At 56.0% G+C, this 17,278-nt stretch overlaps 6 protein-coding genes across 6 annotated transcripts; 3 read left to right on the plus strand and 3 right to left on the minus strand.

The window, feature by feature from the left end:
- Positions 1-3,573: 3,573 nt before the first annotated feature.
- On the plus strand, positions 3,574-6,378 carry K452DRAFT_229960 (uncharacterized protein; the record flags this gene model as incomplete). Its single annotated transcript, XM_033537068.1, has 1 exon — positions 3,574-6,378. The coding sequence occupies one exon, from the start codon at positions 3,574-3,576 to the stop codon at positions 6,376-6,378; it is 2,805 nt and encodes a 934-aa protein (XP_033396319.1).
- Positions 6,379-8,511: 2,133 nt separating this feature from the next.
- K452DRAFT_252367 (uncharacterized protein) lies at positions 8,512-10,779 on the plus strand. Its single transcript, XM_033538248.1, has 3 exons — positions 8,512-8,583; positions 8,663-9,304; positions 9,360-10,779. The coding sequence occupies exons 1-3, from the start codon at positions 8,527-8,529 to the stop codon at positions 10,497-10,499; spliced, it is 1,839 nt and encodes a 612-aa protein (XP_033396320.1). The 5' UTR covers positions 8,512-8,526; the 3' UTR covers positions 10,500-10,779.
- A 489-nt stretch (positions 10,780-11,268) lies between these two features.
- K452DRAFT_299342 (uncharacterized protein) lies at positions 11,269-11,664 on the minus strand (the record flags this gene model as incomplete). The annotated part of the gene is made up of 2 exons (XM_033542217.1): positions 11,269-11,572; positions 11,633-11,664. 2 exons carry the CDS (start codon positions 11,662-11,664, stop codon positions 11,269-11,271), a joined length of 336 nt encoding a protein of 111 aa, XP_033396321.1.
- Positions 11,665-11,871: 207 nt separating this feature from the next.
- On the plus strand, positions 11,872-12,684 carry K452DRAFT_359650 (uncharacterized protein). The gene is made up of 2 exons (XM_033546288.1): positions 11,872-12,272; positions 12,387-12,684. The coding sequence occupies exons 1-2, from the start codon at positions 12,004-12,006 to the stop codon at positions 12,526-12,528; spliced, it is 411 nt and encodes a 136-aa protein (XP_033396322.1). The 5' UTR covers positions 11,872-12,003; the 3' UTR covers positions 12,529-12,684.
- A 172-nt stretch (positions 12,685-12,856) lies between these two features.
- Positions 12,857-15,310, minus strand: K452DRAFT_48977 (uncharacterized protein). The gene is made up of 2 exons (XM_033546734.1): positions 15,245-15,310; positions 12,857-15,196 (listed from the first exon to the last, which is right to left on the minus strand). The coding sequence occupies exon 2, from the start codon at positions 15,155-15,157 to the stop codon at positions 13,133-13,135; it is 2,025 nt and encodes a 674-aa protein (XP_033396323.1). The 5' UTR covers positions 15,158-15,196; positions 15,245-15,310; the 3' UTR covers positions 12,857-13,132.
- A 105-nt stretch (positions 15,311-15,415) lies between these two features.
- On the minus strand, positions 15,416-17,176 carry K452DRAFT_309737 (uncharacterized protein; the record flags this gene model as incomplete). The annotated part of the gene is made up of 1 exon (XM_033543265.1): positions 15,416-17,176. One exon carries the CDS (start codon positions 17,174-17,176, stop codon positions 15,416-15,418), a length of 1,761 nt encoding a protein of 586 aa, XP_033396324.1.
- Positions 17,177-17,278: the final 102 nt, after the last annotated feature.

Here is a 17,278-nt window from a genome sequence, read left to right on the forward strand (position 1 = left end):
GCGTGCCCCCGACAGGGCCAGCTAGCGTTTCGTGCGTTTCACATTTTGATTGCCGGCGCCTACGTGCCGTTTCGTCGCTCTTTGCCTCGCCTTTGGAAACACCCTCTATCTCTCTCGTTCTCTCTCTCTCTCTCTCGTTGAATCTCGCGCCCGCTAGCGCCTTGATGTGCCTTGGCGGGGGCCGACGGCCAGATACGGGCCCTTGTTCGTACCCCTCACTTCAACGTCATGGCACAACGTCGCCCGCGGTGATCCCAATCTTGTGGTCTGGAATAGAGTTGAGTGGGCATGGCGATGGGCAGGCACCAAGGCAGCGGCATCGTCATCGCTCGTCGCCTTCGTGCCGTGCCGTCATTCGTGTGGGCGTGTGTCCATGTGCACACATGTGTGTGAGTGTGTGTGTGTGCCGGATACCGCAAATTTGCTCCACCGGCAATGGAAACACCAGCTCAGATCGCGGGCCAATGTCCCGAGTCGCGGCGCGCTCTTATCGTAGTGTTGTAGTCATGCCTTGCCTTGCCTTGCTCCTCCTCCTGCACGCCCGCGCGGGGTGTGTGTGGGTGCTTCCGCACTTGTGAAGCCTCTGGCATAAATCCTTACTACACACAATACATACACTGCGGCAAGGAGAGACATAGATCTGCGCGCCGTTCGGACGGAGCTCTTCTCCCCTATTGTCCAAACCCCACAAACAGGCAGCACGCAAGACGTGCGTGTGGTGGAAATGGCACCGAAACGTCTGCACGACACTGCTCGCACGGTTGCACGCAATATAACCAGAGACCCCAATATGCGAACAATAAAAAAAAAGCACCTACCTTAACCTCCCCCTCCTCCATGGCAACCACAGTGCCCGCCCCTAGCAACTATCGATCTATCTGCCTCTCATTGCAAGATGCGCCGCAGGGATCTCGTCGCTCGAACCGCGCCTTGCCGCGTTTCAGGCTACCTCCCCTCTCTTGCTATCCTCTGAACGAGCCTCTCTGACCTCACATTACCGTCACCGGCAACATGGCGATGCCCACCGCCTTCTTGACTTCAACGTCCACCGCCGCTCAAAATGGCGCACGTCGGGCAAATCCTCCACCGCTCGAACCCTCTCAACAAAGACTCTCGAGCCAGGCGACGACGTGGTGTCTTCTGTGCGCCGACCTGTCCTAGCCCGGAAGGGAAATCCGGCTCGTGCGAGGCTCTTCGCGCAACAACAGCACCGCGACACGAGAGCAAGGGTGCCGCGCGCCGTGGGGTGTTGTGTGCTGTGCTGTGCTGCGCTTTGCTGCCGCTGCTATTGCTACTACTTACTAGCTGTTGTGCGCTGCAGGAAACCGGCGGAGCGGTGAGGACAGCGGGCGCGGTCGACGACTCGCCACAGCCGGTGCGCGAGGGTCTTTGTCGGTCCCAACGGGTGGAGTAGTAGGGGTGTGTGTGAGGTGGTACTGCAGCGTATCTGTCGAAACGCAAAAGGCGCACCCTTTGCGGCACTCGATCGCAAGTGCGAGGCTGCCGTGCATGTGCAACGCTGGGCTGACCGTCTCTTGAGTCGCTCCCTCCTTCGCAGCGAGAGAGCGGGCCGGCGCAGCGCCTAGGATACGTGTTCCGCATGAGAGCGGGACTTTTGACAACTCATGGTTTCTGGGACCATCTGCGCGTGAGGCTGCGGCGGTTCCGGTCCGGAGGTGAGGGATGTTCCACCATGGACGCCGGTCCGGAGGGAAGAGCCGTGTTTCCATGCTGGCCTTCCCGACATCGTTCGTGGTGGCAAGGTGTTGGGGTTTGTTGAAATTTGCTCATCATCCATACATGCATCCCGCAGCGTCGGTGCCTTCGGCAGCCGGATCGTCAGGGTCCTCGGGGCCTTAAACCTCAGCGAAGGCACATTTCGGCACGCAACCGAGCAGCAAGCGGCTGGTGCTCGGTATCCTTCGCCCAGCATCACTGCCTTGGTAAGATTGCGCTGTGAAATCACGGGGAGGCCTAACTACGAGAGCGCTTCAAGGACAAGACAAAGATGCAGTGTGTGTTACTGCTACAAATATAGGATATTAGCAGCCGAGTTCGTCGGACGGTCCAAGCCGTGGGATGACGCGCAGGCGGTTCCGTGCTCTTTTTTGCCGTGCACCCTCCTTCTCTCCCTTTTTCCCGGCGATATCAACAAAGGCGGGTGTGGGGAGGATGGAGAGATTGTCTCGCGTGCTCCGTCGGAGTGCGGAGGACGCACATAGGTAAATAGCTGCGCAGGTCGCCATGTCAACTCGAGCCTCATTTCGCGAGAGATTTGTGCGAGGCTGGGGGAAACGTCATGACAGAAAGGCCGGTAGCACGCAAATTGGAGGAGACGATCGCCCAGGCAGGCTGGTGCTAATTTTATCGCGGCGCTTCGTCGCCGGCCATGCTTCTTCCGGCCCCCCTGCATGGTGGACTGCCCGTTTCTGCTGGATTTGCGTGCCCCGCCCGGGCCATGTGCAGTGCAGGCGTGAAATTGTGCACGCAAGCGGCGCCAGAGGAAAACTGGGGCGGGCAATTCCCAATTATGCCACGCGGTTATCTTGATCACCCCGAGATTGCCACCCTGCGGCCCAAAGGACCGACTGTTTTGTGCTGTGAAGGAAGGGGGACGGCTTCTGGAGCGCGGGCTAGGGAAAGGTGTGTCAAGCGCGGGGTGTGCTTGAAGGAGGCGGCGTCGGCGGCGGCGCCAGATGGCCGCGAACGGTATACCTACGATGTACAAGTCCAGTCGGGGGAGGCAGGAACAGCCTGTTACAAGCCGCAGTCCCCCACTCGGCCGTGATTGGCCGTGCGCGGCTCGAGCGTCTTGGCTGCAATCTCGCTGCCGGGCCTGTCCGGGCAGTGTAGGTGATGGTGATGATGATGATGGGGGAGGAGGAGGAGTGGAAGGAAGACGCGGGAACCAAGGCAGTGAGAGTAGAGACCGGGAGAGAGAGAGTCAGAGTGTGTACTGTGTGTGTCAAAACTGTCGGTCGTGCCTGCCTGCTGGAGATCGTGGAGCAGAGGCGGCGCGCGCAGTGTGCAAGCGTGCGCTGATCCCGCCATCCCAGCAACCTCGGGCGCGCTGTCGGCCCCGGCTCTGGCGCTATCGCCCTGGTGAACCGCTCGCTCACTCTCCTCCGCCTTTTCCTTCCCACGCTTCCACACTCCACCACCTCTTCATCCCACTAACCTCTCCAGGCTCTTAGGTCTCGACTGCGCAAATTCCTTGCATGCGCGCTGTCTGATCTCTGTCGCCGTCCGTTCCTTCCAGTCGTTCCTTTTGCCTTGTCCTGTCAACAGAGTGTCTAATACTCTGTACGACTGCTCCAAAGCCGTGCCCGCCCGCTCTCCTCGCTGACTCGCCTGCCAGTTAATCGCATTGCTTCTTTCCGTTCTTCCAGCGCTGTTCTCGTTGTTTTCCAGGCTTCTCTCGTGCTATGCTGCAGGCATAACACCGCCGTATCACCCTCCGTCTGCATCCTCCCGCGAACCCACGCTCATCCGCGCCCTTCTCGACGCAATCGCGCTGTAACGCCAATTCTCGCCGCTCGGCCTTCGACACCTCTACTGAAATCGCAACCCGCCATGGCACAGATTGCCCTGCCACGACACCAGGTTACCCAGTCAATGGGTACACCGCTGTATCAGAGACGGACGCCGTCCTCTGTTGGAACCGTGGAACTCGTCCCCAATCCTCACTTCGTCTTCCCTCAGCAGCCGCCGGACTCGCCTCCCCAGACCTTCGACATGGCCCCCGGTGCAGGTAGGCGCCCGGTCTCGCTGCAGGTGCTGCCCACCTCGAGGCGCGTTCCCAACGCTTCCGCGAATGCCTACAAGCGGAGGTCCGCCAGTGCTCTTCCCGACTTCTCATTTAACCCGGGCTGCCCAGGTCTGGCTCCTCCTACCTTCCAGACGACTCCTCCCGACAGTCCCACGTCCACCACGCCAACCACGCCGTCGAAGAGCATTGGTCACAGGCGGGGAGCAAGTGAGTTCATCGGTGGTGGTCACAAGAGGGTTGGCAGCATGGTTCCGATGAGCTCCAGCCCGACAAAAGGCGACGGTGGATCTCCACCTTCGCTTCAACTTGGACCTCCCGCAGGCAGAAAGGGCCACGCCCACCGCCGGTCCGGAGCCATTTCGTCCCACGATCTGTCGTTCATGATGCAGCCGAATGCGAATATTCCTCGCATTGACCAGACGCCCGCAACACCCATTGAGAGGGACGAGCCGCTCGCGTCTCTGCTTCCATCTCATTTCCCTTCGAACCCGACTCCTCCTTCCGACTCGCCTGAGAGCATTGTCTCTCATCAGACCGACTCAGACTCTTCCCCCAAGCGTCCAGCGTCACGGGCTAGAGTTGGATTCGCGGACACAGTGGAGTTCATTCGCCCATTGTCAACGATCTCTTCGGAAACGGAGGGCACAGTCCGTGGTCATTCTGTTTCCAACAGTCTGAACTCTGTGCTCAGTGGAGCTTCCAACCCTTCCGGAGCACGGATGGCCCGCCCAAATCTCAATGCCGCTTTCGAGAAGGAGACCAAATCCGCACGCCCCAGCACCGCTGGTGCGATCTTGGACGTGAAAGAGACGGGAAGGCACAGTTTCGGCGACCTGATTGGTTCTAGACGCCCAAGGTCTGCAGTCCTCACTGACGCACAATCATCTCCCAGCGGCAATTCTGCCACTTCGCGTCACCACAAGAAGCGGAGTTTCTTTTGGCTTGAGCACAGGCACAGCGATTCCATTGTTGCTGCGAGGCTTGGTGAGAATTCTTCTGAACAATCTTTCGCTACCTCGACGGAGTCTGCTGTCAAGTCCTCATCCTTTGATGAGCAGAGGAAGACTGAAAAGTTTTCATCGACGTGCCCACGCAAGTCGAACGGAAAGCCGCGTAAAGTCAAAACCTGGGCCAATTCCATAATTCACCGAAAGCCCAAGAGCCACCGCTCTAAATTGGAGGAAGTGCTTCCCCGCAGGGGCTCAACTCCTACTCTCCCCACTCAAATCAGTGTTCCTCTCGACAACATGGAGACCGATTTTGAGATTTCGCCTAACTTTGATGTGGACGACACTGTTACCATTGTGTCGCCGACGATGGATGAGAACCATTCCCGGCCGAAATTGGACACCGACATAGCCTCCTGGAAGCCTCGACAGATGATATCCAAGGAGCGTGAGGGTATGAGTCCCGTGATTGACTTGGATGCTGCGATGGGACCGTTCAACACGCCTAGCATTGGCCCTGTGCCCCGCTCCCATGGACGAGGCCCTGCGAAGAAGGCAATGCACAGCAGCCTAGGAATGGCCAACCACCGTCGCACAGAAAGCGCGCCAGAACTCGTTCCTTTTGAGTTCAGGAACATGGCAACTGCTTCGGGTCCGACTATGGCCGACGTCTTTGAAGAGGAAGAAGAGGAAGACACCGCCCCGGCGGTGTCGACTAACGGTAGCAGCACATCCGTTGCTGAGGCCACCTCGGCAAAGAAAGAGACGGTCGAAGACAATGAAGAGGAGACGAATACCGGAATTCAGGTGGTCGAGACAGCTGAGCCGCAGTCCCGAGGACTGCCGGTGATGAACTGGAATTTCGATGACGCATTCTCGAGTGCAAGGACCTCTGCATTGGAACTTCCACAACCTTCTCCGACCACATCCAGGGTGCCGACACCGGTTTCATCCGACGTAAGCCCATGTTCAATCCACCGCGAGTCCAGCCCGGTCGAAATCGTCGAGGACTACGAGGAGCCTCGCGCGTCAACCGTGACGAGGTCTTCGGACTCTACGATCACTCCTACGACAACTATAGAGCCTGCCAAAGGCACAGAACAGCTTATGCATTTGTCAGTACCAGGCTCTCATCCGTCGCCAATGTCGCCCGACTCGTCTGGGTCTTCCGTCTTCCCATCTCCCGACTTCATCCGCGGTCAGGACTCTTTCGATACCGCCAGACTCGGAACTGCCGCTTCTTCCATCACGGACACTCGCACGCTCAACTCAATGAACTTGGGCGAGCCTGGCCCAGATTGCAACTCGTCTGTCGATGACGTGCCTTCTTTGACAAGCAGCAGGTCGACAATGACGAATGTGCCTCACGGTAGCTTCCCGTACGTGATGGCTAGGGCCCCTGGCGACCGCACTTCTTCTATTTCGTCTATGTCAAGCATGCCAGCCGACGCTCGCCGCAAACGCTCAAGCATCGCCAGTCTTTCCAGGCTTATTGGTGGTGGCGCTCTCAGCGAGAGAAGCAAGCTTTCGATCGAGCAGAGACCGCAGTCGGAGCATGCTGACAAGCCGCTGAGAGAGGTCAAGGCGAAGAAGAGCCGACGCGTCAGTAGGATGCTGCAATTCTGGAAGCACAAGGATTACAAGGAAGCCTCGCACTCGTAGGCGAAGATCACTTCACACCACCCGCTCCTCTTCTCACCCCGACCTTTCTCGACTCGGCCCCCTTTGGGACGACAATGACGTCAGGCCGACTTCCGAAGCCGGCCTTCATGTTGATGGCATGATTGATGGATTCTCTTCTCTGGGCTTATACACGCCCCTGTTCAACACTTTGATAATCGGTGTCCGGCTGAGTTAATGGACATGGTTTTTCTTTGCGTTCACGGAGCATAAAGGCGCGTCGCAACAGGTTCTTGTATGAGCACATCAGGGTTGCTCTTTTTTTTCTTTATCGGGTTTTTCCTTTGCAGACTCCACATGGACACAATTCTCGGTTGCCTCAGCAGTCAAAAGCGTACCAAAAGACGACGCCGCAACAGTAGCACATCATGGGAGGCACATCTGGAAGACTACAAAACATTGCGAGGCCAGAATAGGCGGAAACTTTGCTTTCGTTGAGAAACGTTGAGAAACTGGCGATAGCTGTCTACTCCGACCTGCTGTCTTACTCAAGCTTCGGGTGTTGGGTAAGACGGGTTCTTCTGCTCGGTTTTGCTCTTGGGTGGTTGAGATGTTGCTTGCTTTTGTTTGTTCTTTTTTGTCACAGTTTTTCTCGCTTTTCTGTCTGTTAGAAATCATCTGGTTCTCTGTTCTTGTTCCTTTTTTTTTTTTTTTTTAAAAAAAAAAAAGCGGGGAGTATAACATTGCCCCTGCTCTCTCCCCCCTCACCCCTTCTACTCTGTCTCTCCTCTACCCTGTTTTGGCAAATTGCACAGAAGATGTCTCGCCTGTTTTGTCTATGGGTGACGTTTTGCCGTGGGATTGCGCCAGGTTTCGGCAGGGGGGAAGCGTGGGGCGATGCGACGGGACGGAATGCGTGTCTTGTGTATCCCGTCCGTTTTTTGCTAGATGGGGCGGCTGGCTACCTAACTAGCTAGCTAGCTGAGTGGCTAGGTGCGCGGAAGCGCTGGCTAAGTTTTGTTTTGAGAGGGGGTTGGAGAAGATGATGAATGACACGCAAAATAAAAAAACCTCACTCGTTTGATACACACGTACATGCGCGCTTCGGTTGGTTCCGTGGGTTTGAACGTGACACAAATAGTGGGCGCGGTGGTGCTGCAGTTGGGTGGCTTGCGGCCATGGCGTGCATGCAGATTATGAGACGCAGGACCAGATTGCGGGCCTTGAAGGTGGCTTACGTGAGGTTATGGCGCTGTGTGTGTGTGCATGCACGTCTGTCTATACACGGGAGGCTGACTCGTTTGCCATGTTGGAAGACGTGCAGTGCAGTTTTTTGCTCTTGTGTGCGTGCAGAGAGACGGTATGTCTGCTTCATCTGCACGGCGGCTGTGATAGTGAAAGGAAGACATCCCTACACGGGAGATGTATAAAGGACTGGCTATATCAACGTGGAGGGATGGGGGTGTTACTGTGGCTGCTTGTTTCAGTCAGAGACATGTCGTTTCTGATTGTCGTGCACTTTCATGCGGGCGTTGTTGGGTTTCATTATCAATTATCATTCGAGTTAAGAGCTTGGGGTTTATAGTTGTACGCTGGAGGTGGATGAGGCGATTAAGATGAATCGGGGTCTGCGTGTCTTGGGCTTGCTTGGTGGGTTTGATGTTTGATGCCCTTGTTACGTGAGCACTGATGAGACGGTCGGGCTGGGTGTTATATGCGGAGATATTTATACCGTCGTATCGGGTTTATAGCGCGGAGTAGAGAGATCATAAGAGTTGATTCTGACTGGAAAGTTAAAGGATGATTAGATTAGGATAAATTTGGTTTATTGGCTTAGGCTTACCAGATTGTCTCCAATAAGCGATCAGATAAGTATCCCGGCCATTGAAGCTTCGGCTTGTCAAAATGGTGGTCATTGATTGAGTTACTCCAATTGCCTTATATGGTAAGAAAGGGTCACGTGATAAATGGCAGGTGGCTGGTAGAAGTCATTCTTTTAGATGCTTTGAAGAGCAGTCGCTACTACCTTAACCATTGAAACATATCTTTTACAATTATAAGAGCTGGAGTTGTTGCTTGACGAAGTCGATAACACACCGAGCTGCTTTATCATCACGTGCGCGGGGCCCTGTTGACTTGAGAGCTTACCAGACAGCTGCTTCCACCACCAACCATCTTTGATACCCGAAAATGACTGAAGCAGAGGACAAAGAGAAGGCCGAGAAGCTCGCCGCCGCTAAGAAGCGCGTATGTCAATCCATTCCTTACCTATCATGTTCCGGCCACCTGTCCGGACCCGCCGAGCTAACGAGCTGTCGCTGTCTAGTTTGAGCAATTGAAGAAGCAGAAGGGCAAGAAGGGCGGCGCCAAAAAGAAGGAAGAGAAGGCCGAGGTTGAAGCCGAAGCTCCTGCGACCCCCGATAAGCTCGAGGAGACGCCGGAAGAGGCCAAGCCGGTGGAGACTGAGGCCGCCGAGGCGTCGGAACCTGCTGCGGAAGCGGAACCCGAAGCTCCAGCTGAAGCAGAGAACAAGGAAGCCGAAGAGCCACAAGAGCCTGCCGAGGAGCAAAAGCCTGCCGAAGATGACAAGCCTGCGGAGGATGAGTCGTCTGCCAAACCCGCGAGGCCGCCTCACAACCGCCAGCCCTCGATCACCCTCCAGTCGAAGATGCGCTCCGAGTCCTTCAGGCGCAGCTCTGCGAAGTCCCCTACCGATGCGCTCAAGTCGCCCGGCGTGCCGATGAGCCCTGGCGACGAAGTGCAGGACATCTACAAGCAGCAGGTTCAGCGGATTGAGGAGCTGGAGAAGGAGAACAAGCGGCTGCAGTCTGAATCACAGGAGTCGGAGGTGCGCTGGAAGAAGTCCGAGGAGGAGTTGGAGGAGCTGAGGGAGGCGAGCAGCGAGGTTGCGGAGCTCAAGGCGAAGGCTGATCAGGTGGAGAGCAAGTCTGGGGAAGTGGCGAAGCTGGTACGCAACACCATAATGCTATGTTTAGTCGAACACGATCTAACTCGCAGAAAAGACGACGGAAATAGCGTCTTTGCAACGCCAGAACGCCCAGCTTCAATCCCAAACCAAGCAAAACAGACGCGTATCGAGCGCCTCTCCGCAAAACGACGACTTAGCCGCGCAGTTGGCATCCAAGTCCAGCACGATTGAGTCCCTTGAGCTCGAGATCTCTAACCTCAACACCCAGGTTTCGCAAGCCTCCGACACCAAGGCCACCCAAGACAACCGCATCACCGAACTGGAAGACAAGCTCACGAAGGCGGAGCACGCAGCGGAAAACTCGGCGCAAGAGCTCGCAGACCTCAAGAAGAACCTTGAGCAAGCAAGCCAAGACGCAGCCAAAGAAGGCGACTCCCGCAGCTCCGCCGAGACGCGCATCGCATCGCTCGAAGCCGAACTCGCCGCGGCCCAACGCGCCGTCGATGACGCCAGCAAGCGCGCCGAAACGCTCGAGAAAAAAGTCGAAACGCTCACAACGCTGCACCGCGAATCCGACGCACGCAGCCAAGCCAAGCTGCGCGAAGCCGAGAAGACAGAGCGCGAAGCCAAGGAGCTGCGCTCGCGAGTCGAGGCCCTCACGAACGAAAACACGAAGCTCAAGAGCGAAGAGCCAGGGCTCGACGAGCTGGAAGACGAGGAGCGCTCGCGGTTGCGCGCGCGCATCCAGTTCCTCGAGGAAGAGGCGACGGATCTGCGGCGGGGGATCTGGCGCGAGCGGCGCACGCAGCTGCAGCCCGGGCTCGACGAGCACGAGCACGGCGGCAGTGGTGCCGGCTTCGACGACGTCGACCTCTCTGGCGCGCATTCCCCGCTTGATGGCGGCGGCGCTGGGCCGCGCTCCGGCGGGCAGCGCGGCGGCAGCTCCTCCTTCACCGACGTTATTAATAGCGGTATTAGCGCGTTTACGGGCGCGGCGGCAAGGCGGCCCTCGTCGAATCGCCAGCGGCCCCGCAAGCAGAGCTTGGGGCTGTTGAGTGATGATGGCGATGACTTCGCTTTCGATGAGGATGCGTTCCGTGCGGCGCAGGAGGAGGAGGCCCGCAAGCGCGTCGAGCGCATTAGGGAGGTGAAGCGTGGGTTGGATAATTGGAGGGGGTGGAGGATGGATATTGTGGATTTGAGGGTGGGGTTGGGTGGGGTGGTGGATGTGTAGATGGGTTTGGTTTGATGGGGGTGGGATACCTGTTTGGGGTGCCTACATATGATAAGTGAACGAATGGATCAGTATTGGGATTGTTATGGTTAGTTGGTTGATAATGGGATTGTGGGCTGGCTCGCTTTCCCTTTTGTCTCCTCTTGTGGTGATGTATGTACCTATGTTCAGCTTAGGCCGTTGGCCGGCCTTGTCTAATGTCGATTTCAAGGTTGTCTTTAAGTTTCCCCCATCTTCTATTTTCTCGTTGTTGCCTTATATCTTTCCTCCAGAAGGGTTGGTATAGTCTTCACTTTCCAGTCAAACGAGAAGAGACTACACTAAGGCTGCTATATTTAAGTATATATGTATTCTCCCCCGAACACACATTAATTTAGTTCCGACCATAGGAGTAGTACTGATATAGGCAGTAGAACCAATCCGCCTACAATCACGGCTATATCCAGACGAGTATATATAATTGTTAGACAGACTTTCAAGCCCAATCCACAGCACACTTGAATCAGTAGGAACAAAGATGTAACCCTGAAGCAGAAAAGTAACACTCAATCGTGATTTTTATAGTGTAACTTTTTGTCCAAGGCAATATTTGATATCATGCGCTGGTGAGGCGTCGAATGATTCAGCAGCAGCACTGATAGCCGTTCATAAGCTCCAAGAGAACCCCCCGACGCACGCCTCACGCACCCGCGCCCGCGCGCGCCCAAAACCACAAGCACACCACCAATCCATCCCCTGGGTATATTTATCCTCCCTCCCTCCCCTCCTCTCACGCCTTAACCTCGCCCAGCCCCTGCGCGCCACCCACACTTTCCTTCCCAGGCAGCAGCACCGTATCGACATCCAGCTCCTCCATGACGCCCAGCACGACGCCCAGGCTCTCGAAGAAGCCGTTCACGGCCACGCGCAGCATGCGGTTCGTCGCGGCGCGGTAGCGCACGTCGAGGGCGGAGGGGTCGGCGCTTGAGACGGCGATGGTGCGCGACACTAGGGGCGAGAGCTCTGCGTCGACGGAGAGGGCGCGGGCGGCTGTCGTTGCGTGCGTGGGCGTGGGGAGCGGTATGGTGAGCGTGCTAGGGTGGGGTGGGTCGTTAGTTTTCGTGCTGGCGGTGGGGGGTGGGTCGGCGGCGTACAGTGTGCAGGGGAGGTCGTCGGTGGACGCCATGGTTGTGGTTGTAGAGGGGAGCGGAGAAAGTTTGTCGTCTTGTCGTGGTGTTCCATGCCCCGCGGCGGAGGGACGGCGGAGCGGGATCTTCCGCTGCGCGCTGCTCCCCCGCGCGCTCCGTCGGGGTGATGTCATGGCAGCGTAGGTATGCGCACTCGCTCGTCCCGCCCTCGGCATCATCGATTAGGTACTCGCTCGGGCGCATCACGGGTCCTGGCCAGACGACCTCATCTCCCTGCTCCTTTCGACCAACCGTCACGCTTCCATTTCCAACAACAACCAACCTCACTCCTACAACCTACTCTCTCTATCCTTCTCTCCGCAGCACAAACAGCAACAATGGCCGCCCCCTCCCCCTCCGAATTCCTCACCTTCTACCGCCGCCTAGCCACGCACCCGACTCTGCGCCGGGGCTTCGCGTCGCCCGCCACGACGACCACGACGACCACGACGAGGCGCGCCTTCAGCGCCGCACCTGCGCGCCTCGGCTTCGGCAAGCCCAGCACCGACTCCAGCGTCAAGACGGACCAGTACCCAGACGACAAGCACACGACGAACAAGAGCGACGAGCTGGACGTGCAGAACCAGAGCAGTTCGGCCGGCAAGGCGTAAGTGGCTGCCCTTTACCCGTTACCCATTACCCATTCCCTCCGCCCCCAACTCCAATTCCCCCAGCCAAACAAACCCCGTGTTTGTGTGCAAAGTGCTGATAGTGTCTACAGCTCCCACGCCAGCGGCACCGGCGGCGGCGCCACCAGCCGCAGAGACGAGCGCGGCAGCACCGCCAAGGCCAAGAAGGAGCACCCCGAGGCGCCCGACGTCGTGATCGGGATGCAGGACGAGCGCGGCGGCAAGGGGAACTAGACGCAGCCAGTGTTTCGGTGGGGTGCTTCTTCTCAAGTTGTATTATTCTTATTATTATCAGCATCGGCATGGAGGCCCTGCATGGGGTTCGTGCTGTGGCGCTTGTAAATATCAGTGGCGTTTAGCTCAATCTGAATGATGTTCGGATCGTCGCATCTCACCTCGGTTCATGCGTGTGTGTGTGCGTCTCTCTCTCTCTTCGCTGCTGTAGATCGAAGGGTCTGTGTGCGTGTTGCTTTTTATGGAAATGAAATAAGCAGTGAAATACCTAGGACGCTTTGGTGGCTTGACCACCGCGGAAGCTGAGCTGAGCCCACTCATGTAAGAACGGCCAAGCTTCTCAATGGACTTTGAGCAAATTGCCCATTGGAGTAAGGGGACAGCCAGACTTGGACAAGCGAATATCAAGACACTGCTACCCCGTACGGATACCACGCACCCACATGTCTATAACAGCAGTCTCCACAGACGAAACCCGAGGACCAGTCCAAACAGCGCGCTTCCGTGCTATGCGTACACATACATGTATATACACCCCACGCGCCCCAAAGCAGCGTCCCGCTCAAACGACCGTACAGTACAGTACATGTACAACATTCCCCATCTACACCCCATCCCCTCCCTTTCCTCCGTCCCTATCCCTTTTCTCGAACTCAAACTCAAACTCATCCTCATCCTCATACCCATACCCATCCTCAAACTCGTCGTCCTCATCCCCGTCCCTCCCCTCTTTATTTAAGTCTGAGAGCAAGTGGTCCAGATCCCGCACCAGATCGAACATTTCTGCTCTAAGCAGCTTCTGCGCAGGCGTCAGCCCTGTATCCGAGACCAGTTTCCTGATCCGCGGTTGCTGGGCCTGGTACTCTTTCTCTTCGGCACCCACACGCACACCAGCACCCCCACCCCCGCCCCTCCCCCTCTGAAGCGGCTTCTCCAAAAAGAACGTCGTCGGCGGCAGCGCCTCCCCCACCCCCACCCCACCACCCAACGCGTCCTCGACCTCCTCCTCCGCCGAAACCCGCATGCTGCCCGCCAGGCGCTCAAGCGGGGAGGAGCGCTTCTGCAGCTCCAACTCGCGGCCTCGGGCGCCCTGGGGGTCTTGATGCCGCCGCAGCTCCTGCGCGCGCCACAGCACGATCTGGTCCCAGCGGTCGCGGACGCTGTCCATGCGGCCCAGCAGGTTAAACGTCTTGCGCAGGACGCGATGGCTGCGCGACAGCTGCTTGCGCAGCAGGAGCACGCGGAGGTGCAGCGGCGTCGTGGTCGGGAGCTTGCGCACGCGCTTGGCGAGCGGCAAAGACGCCATTGTGATCATGCGCTTCTCGAAGCCTGGGACCTGCGTCTCTGTGTGTGACGTGTAGGGCCGGATGGGCGAGTCCTCGAGCTGGCCGGGCGCGAGCGCGTCGAACTTCACGCGTCGTACTATGCCTCCGCTTTTTTGCTGCTGGGCGCGCGCTGAGGCCTTCTCCATCTTCGCTTTGCGCCTTTCGAGCGCGCCTCGCTGCGTTTGCCGAACGGCTTCTGAGCCCCAGACAATGCGCATTTGGGGGGCGGGAGGTTCCGGCGCGAACGGCGTGATTTGGATGCGGCCGTCCTTGACTTCGAGCACTTGGTTGGGGCTAGTCATCGAGGCGTCGGGCTCTGTCTTGTCCTTGGTGGAACCAACACGAACGGTTCGTAAAAGTCCCTTGGGCGGGCCGGTCAGCTTGTATTTTACAGACGGTGGTGAGGCTGGCTTGGTCTTCTTGTATGGCAGAGGTTTTTTAACGGCCTTGGCTCGTACAATCGGCGAAAGTGCATCGTCGACATGCGCATATCGTAGAAGTGGCGGGGGCGCGTCGACACGCGCGTAGCGTAGAAGTGTCGTGGGTGCTGATGTTTGGGTGGCCTGCGTAGGCTGCGTTTGCTTGTCGTCGGCGTCGTCGTTGTCATCCATTCGCTTGTAGGTCAACGTGGTCTCGGTAATTGCTAAAGAATTATAGATGCTTTCTCCGATATCCTCGACGTGTTGGCATATTGAATCTAGCTCCTTGGTAATAAGATCGATGACTATGAACGAAGGAAGCGCCAAATCATCATTATGCTGGGAAGAAAAAACCTCCTCTTTGCGGGCGGTTTCTCTGCGTATGGTCTCTTCGTCAGGGTTTTGAATCCATGCGTGGCCCTCGGCAGTGTTGGTTGTGGGGAAAGCGGTGGGGTGTATGAAGAAGGCTTGTCGTGTCAATTGAACGAGGTGGTAGTTGGATTCCCAAACGGCGTAGTCCAGATATGAGAGTTCAATGTCACGTATTTCGTTTACTCTGTCCTTTAAACCCGCCCAGAAATGCGAGAGAGGTAAATATTCCGGCGACATTAGCCCCTTCATTTCTGAGTCTGTGAGTCTTTTCTGCGTCAAATGGATGCGCCGGTTCCTTGCGAGCTTCTTCCCCATGAGCAACGTATCACTCTGGGTGTTTTCTAGCGGTACAGTGGGCGAGTTGCTAAGGTTTAAGGCGTCGCGAAGGACCAAGTCATTCGTCTTGGCAAAGGCATGCGTGAAATAAGTCCGGCGATTCTGTAGAGACGTATGGCCGGGTGCAGCAAAGATGGCGTTCCTATGCGTGTATGCTTTTCCCAGATCAACTGACATTATCGATGAAACGTGCTCTGCTTGGGACTCGTAAGAAGTCTGTATCCGTCAGTTCTCATTCTTAGCGCTCTTCAGATGTCAACACACCACAGAAATGGAGACTTCCAAAGTCAACCTTTCAAAAAGAGCGTTGTTTCAAAATGAAAAGAACCCCAAAAAATTCTAACTAGAAAGAAACGAGCCCCAGGAAAAATATAAACTTTGGAAGATACGCTCCATTCCTTGCCAGGAAAGGTGCAAGAGTTAGACGTGATCGAGTTAATCTAAACTAACCTTTGAGCTACCTGTTTCTGATTTGTTTGAATCGGTCTGCGCTTCCACCTCTTCCCGCTCCTCAGGTTCAGGCTCTTTCGAAGAATCGAAATCATCTGGTTCGATCTCTGGAACGATTTCGCGGTGTCCAGATACCAGATGATCTGCCGGAAGTCTTTGTCTGAACATTGCGAATGGCACATCGACCATGGAGCGTAGACATTCTTTGTCGCCCGAAGGACCACCATTTCTCAGGACGCTATGTATGCTCATGCCCTTCTCAGATAAAACCCCAAAGAATTTGATGTGATGTCGAATATTAGTAAGCGACGCGTCATCCGGTTCCCTGTGGCGGATATCGTCGATACTGCTGGGAATGGCACCGAGAACAAGCATTCTCTTAGTTTTATCAGGCGTCATAGGGGTCCAGTCCGACCATCTAAAAGGCTTGAAAGCAGCGAAAAATTGGATAAATTCCCCTTCCTTAGCGACCTCTTCGAGTGGTTGAGTGAGAGACGATCGGCCACCGTCAAATCTTTCGTCAAATTCAAATGACGGGGGTTGGTCCTCACTAGCTTGCACGACTGAGACTCGGGGATCCAAAGAAAGCAACCCAGCTTTCTTGCCCCAGCCGCCGCCTCCGCTAAGCACTCGGTGTAGGCGAGCTCCGCCTTTGAACATAGCATTCCACATGATCGTAGTCCAACCACGTAGTGGAGTGTCCCAAACATCCATAAAATGCTGGGATATGAAGGCTTGAACTTCGGTGGGAGTGGTTTGCTCTAACGGAAGGCGGTGGAGGAGCTTGATCCTTTCCATTATACGGCAGCTCATTTCCTCTGCTGCATCTCGAGAGCTTACGAGTGCCCATACAGGCATGGCATGTGGCACTAGACGTTCAGCCCGAAAGTATGCTGAAACAGCACGCTCTAGTTCTTGAGATGCAGGGACAGGCTTCCCCTCCGCGCTTACTGTTTCCCTGATAATATTACCCATTCCTGAACGGACCTCTCGGGGAATTGTAAGAGGTACCAGTGGGATATGCATCGATTGCGTCCCATAATGTTCAACCTCATCATGCTCTAACCAATATTTTAGGGGCCATGTCACCTTCTGATGTAAAAGGTCCAACCTATTGGTGAACAGTAGATTGCGGCGTGCTTCGCGTGATCCCGCCTGGCCGGTGTTTTCACGAGCGGCTGAAATATACTGGCAGGCAAGCATTGTCGTGTTCCGACCAGTTTGGAAGATAGTGTTGGCTAACGGCATTTCTATTCTGTGTGCGATTCCATCGTTGGTGTCAACAAAAAATGGATTTTTGATCATTGCCTGCACCTCGAATGTCAAAGTTCCGGTTTCTGGAGCATCTTTTGGTAAAGATTTAGAAGAAATGGTGCGATCCGTGGACGAAATTAGAGATTCGGGCATAACAGCATAACCAATGCCTTCATAGCCTTGTTTATCTTTAATTGGCCCGTTTCCATGTCCAGGTAACCGATCTACAACAGCCGCAAGGGCAAGAAAGCGTTGCGGATCGCCGGGAGCGATTAACATAGGCTCAAAGATATGAGCAATGGCTGAGGTGAGAACTGTGGGTGCGGAATCGCGGTTCTCAATCAACGAATGAGCGAACATAGGCGTGAAGAGCAAAACCAAAGCCATGGCTTCCTTGGGTCTGGGCGTATGCGGATCATGGGGATACTGGGACATTTTGGCAACCAAGCGGAGTGGATCCTGCGCCAGGTCAGCAAGAGCAATGATAGCCATGCTATCTCTGCGGGCGTCGAACCTTATTCGTGTCATCCCGAACAATCACTGTACCCATATGCGTGTACTGATGCTTGTACCGATGTCTGTCCATCGAGAAAT

Source organism: Aplosporella prunicola (assembly GCF_010093885.1).
Source record: "Aplosporella prunicola CBS 121167 unplaced genomic scaffold K452scaffold_16, whole genome shotgun sequence".
Lineage (NCBI taxonomy): Eukaryota > Fungi > Ascomycota > Dothideomycetes > Botryosphaeriales > Aplosporellaceae > Aplosporella > Aplosporella prunicola.

Bases quoted from the DNA above. Each gene is read 5' to 3' on its own strand.
- K452DRAFT_359650 (XM_033546288.1), top strand. From the start codon at position 12,004: ATGGCCGCCCCCTCCCCCTCCGAATTCCTCACCTTCTACCGCCGCCTA. The intron at 12,273-12,386 runs GTAAGTGGCTGC...TAGTGTCTACAG, and splicing joins AGCAGTTCGGCCGGCAAGGC to CTCCCACGCCAGCGGCACCG.
- K452DRAFT_252367 (XM_033538248.1), top strand. From the start codon at position 8,527: ATGACTGAAGCAGAGGACAAAGAGAAGGCCGAGAAGCTCGCCGCCGCT. The intron at 8,584-8,662 runs GTATGTCAATCC...GTCGCTGTCTAG, and splicing joins TCGCCGCCGCTAAGAAGCGC to TTTGAGCAATTGAAGAAGCA. The intron at 9,305-9,359 runs GTACGCAACACC...CTCGCAGAAAAG, and splicing joins CTGGGGAAGTGGCGAAGCTG to ACGACGGAAATAGCGTCTTT.
- K452DRAFT_48977 (XM_033546734.1), bottom strand. From the start codon at position 15,157: ATGTCAGTTGATCTGGGAAAAGCATACACGCATAGGAACGCCATCTTT.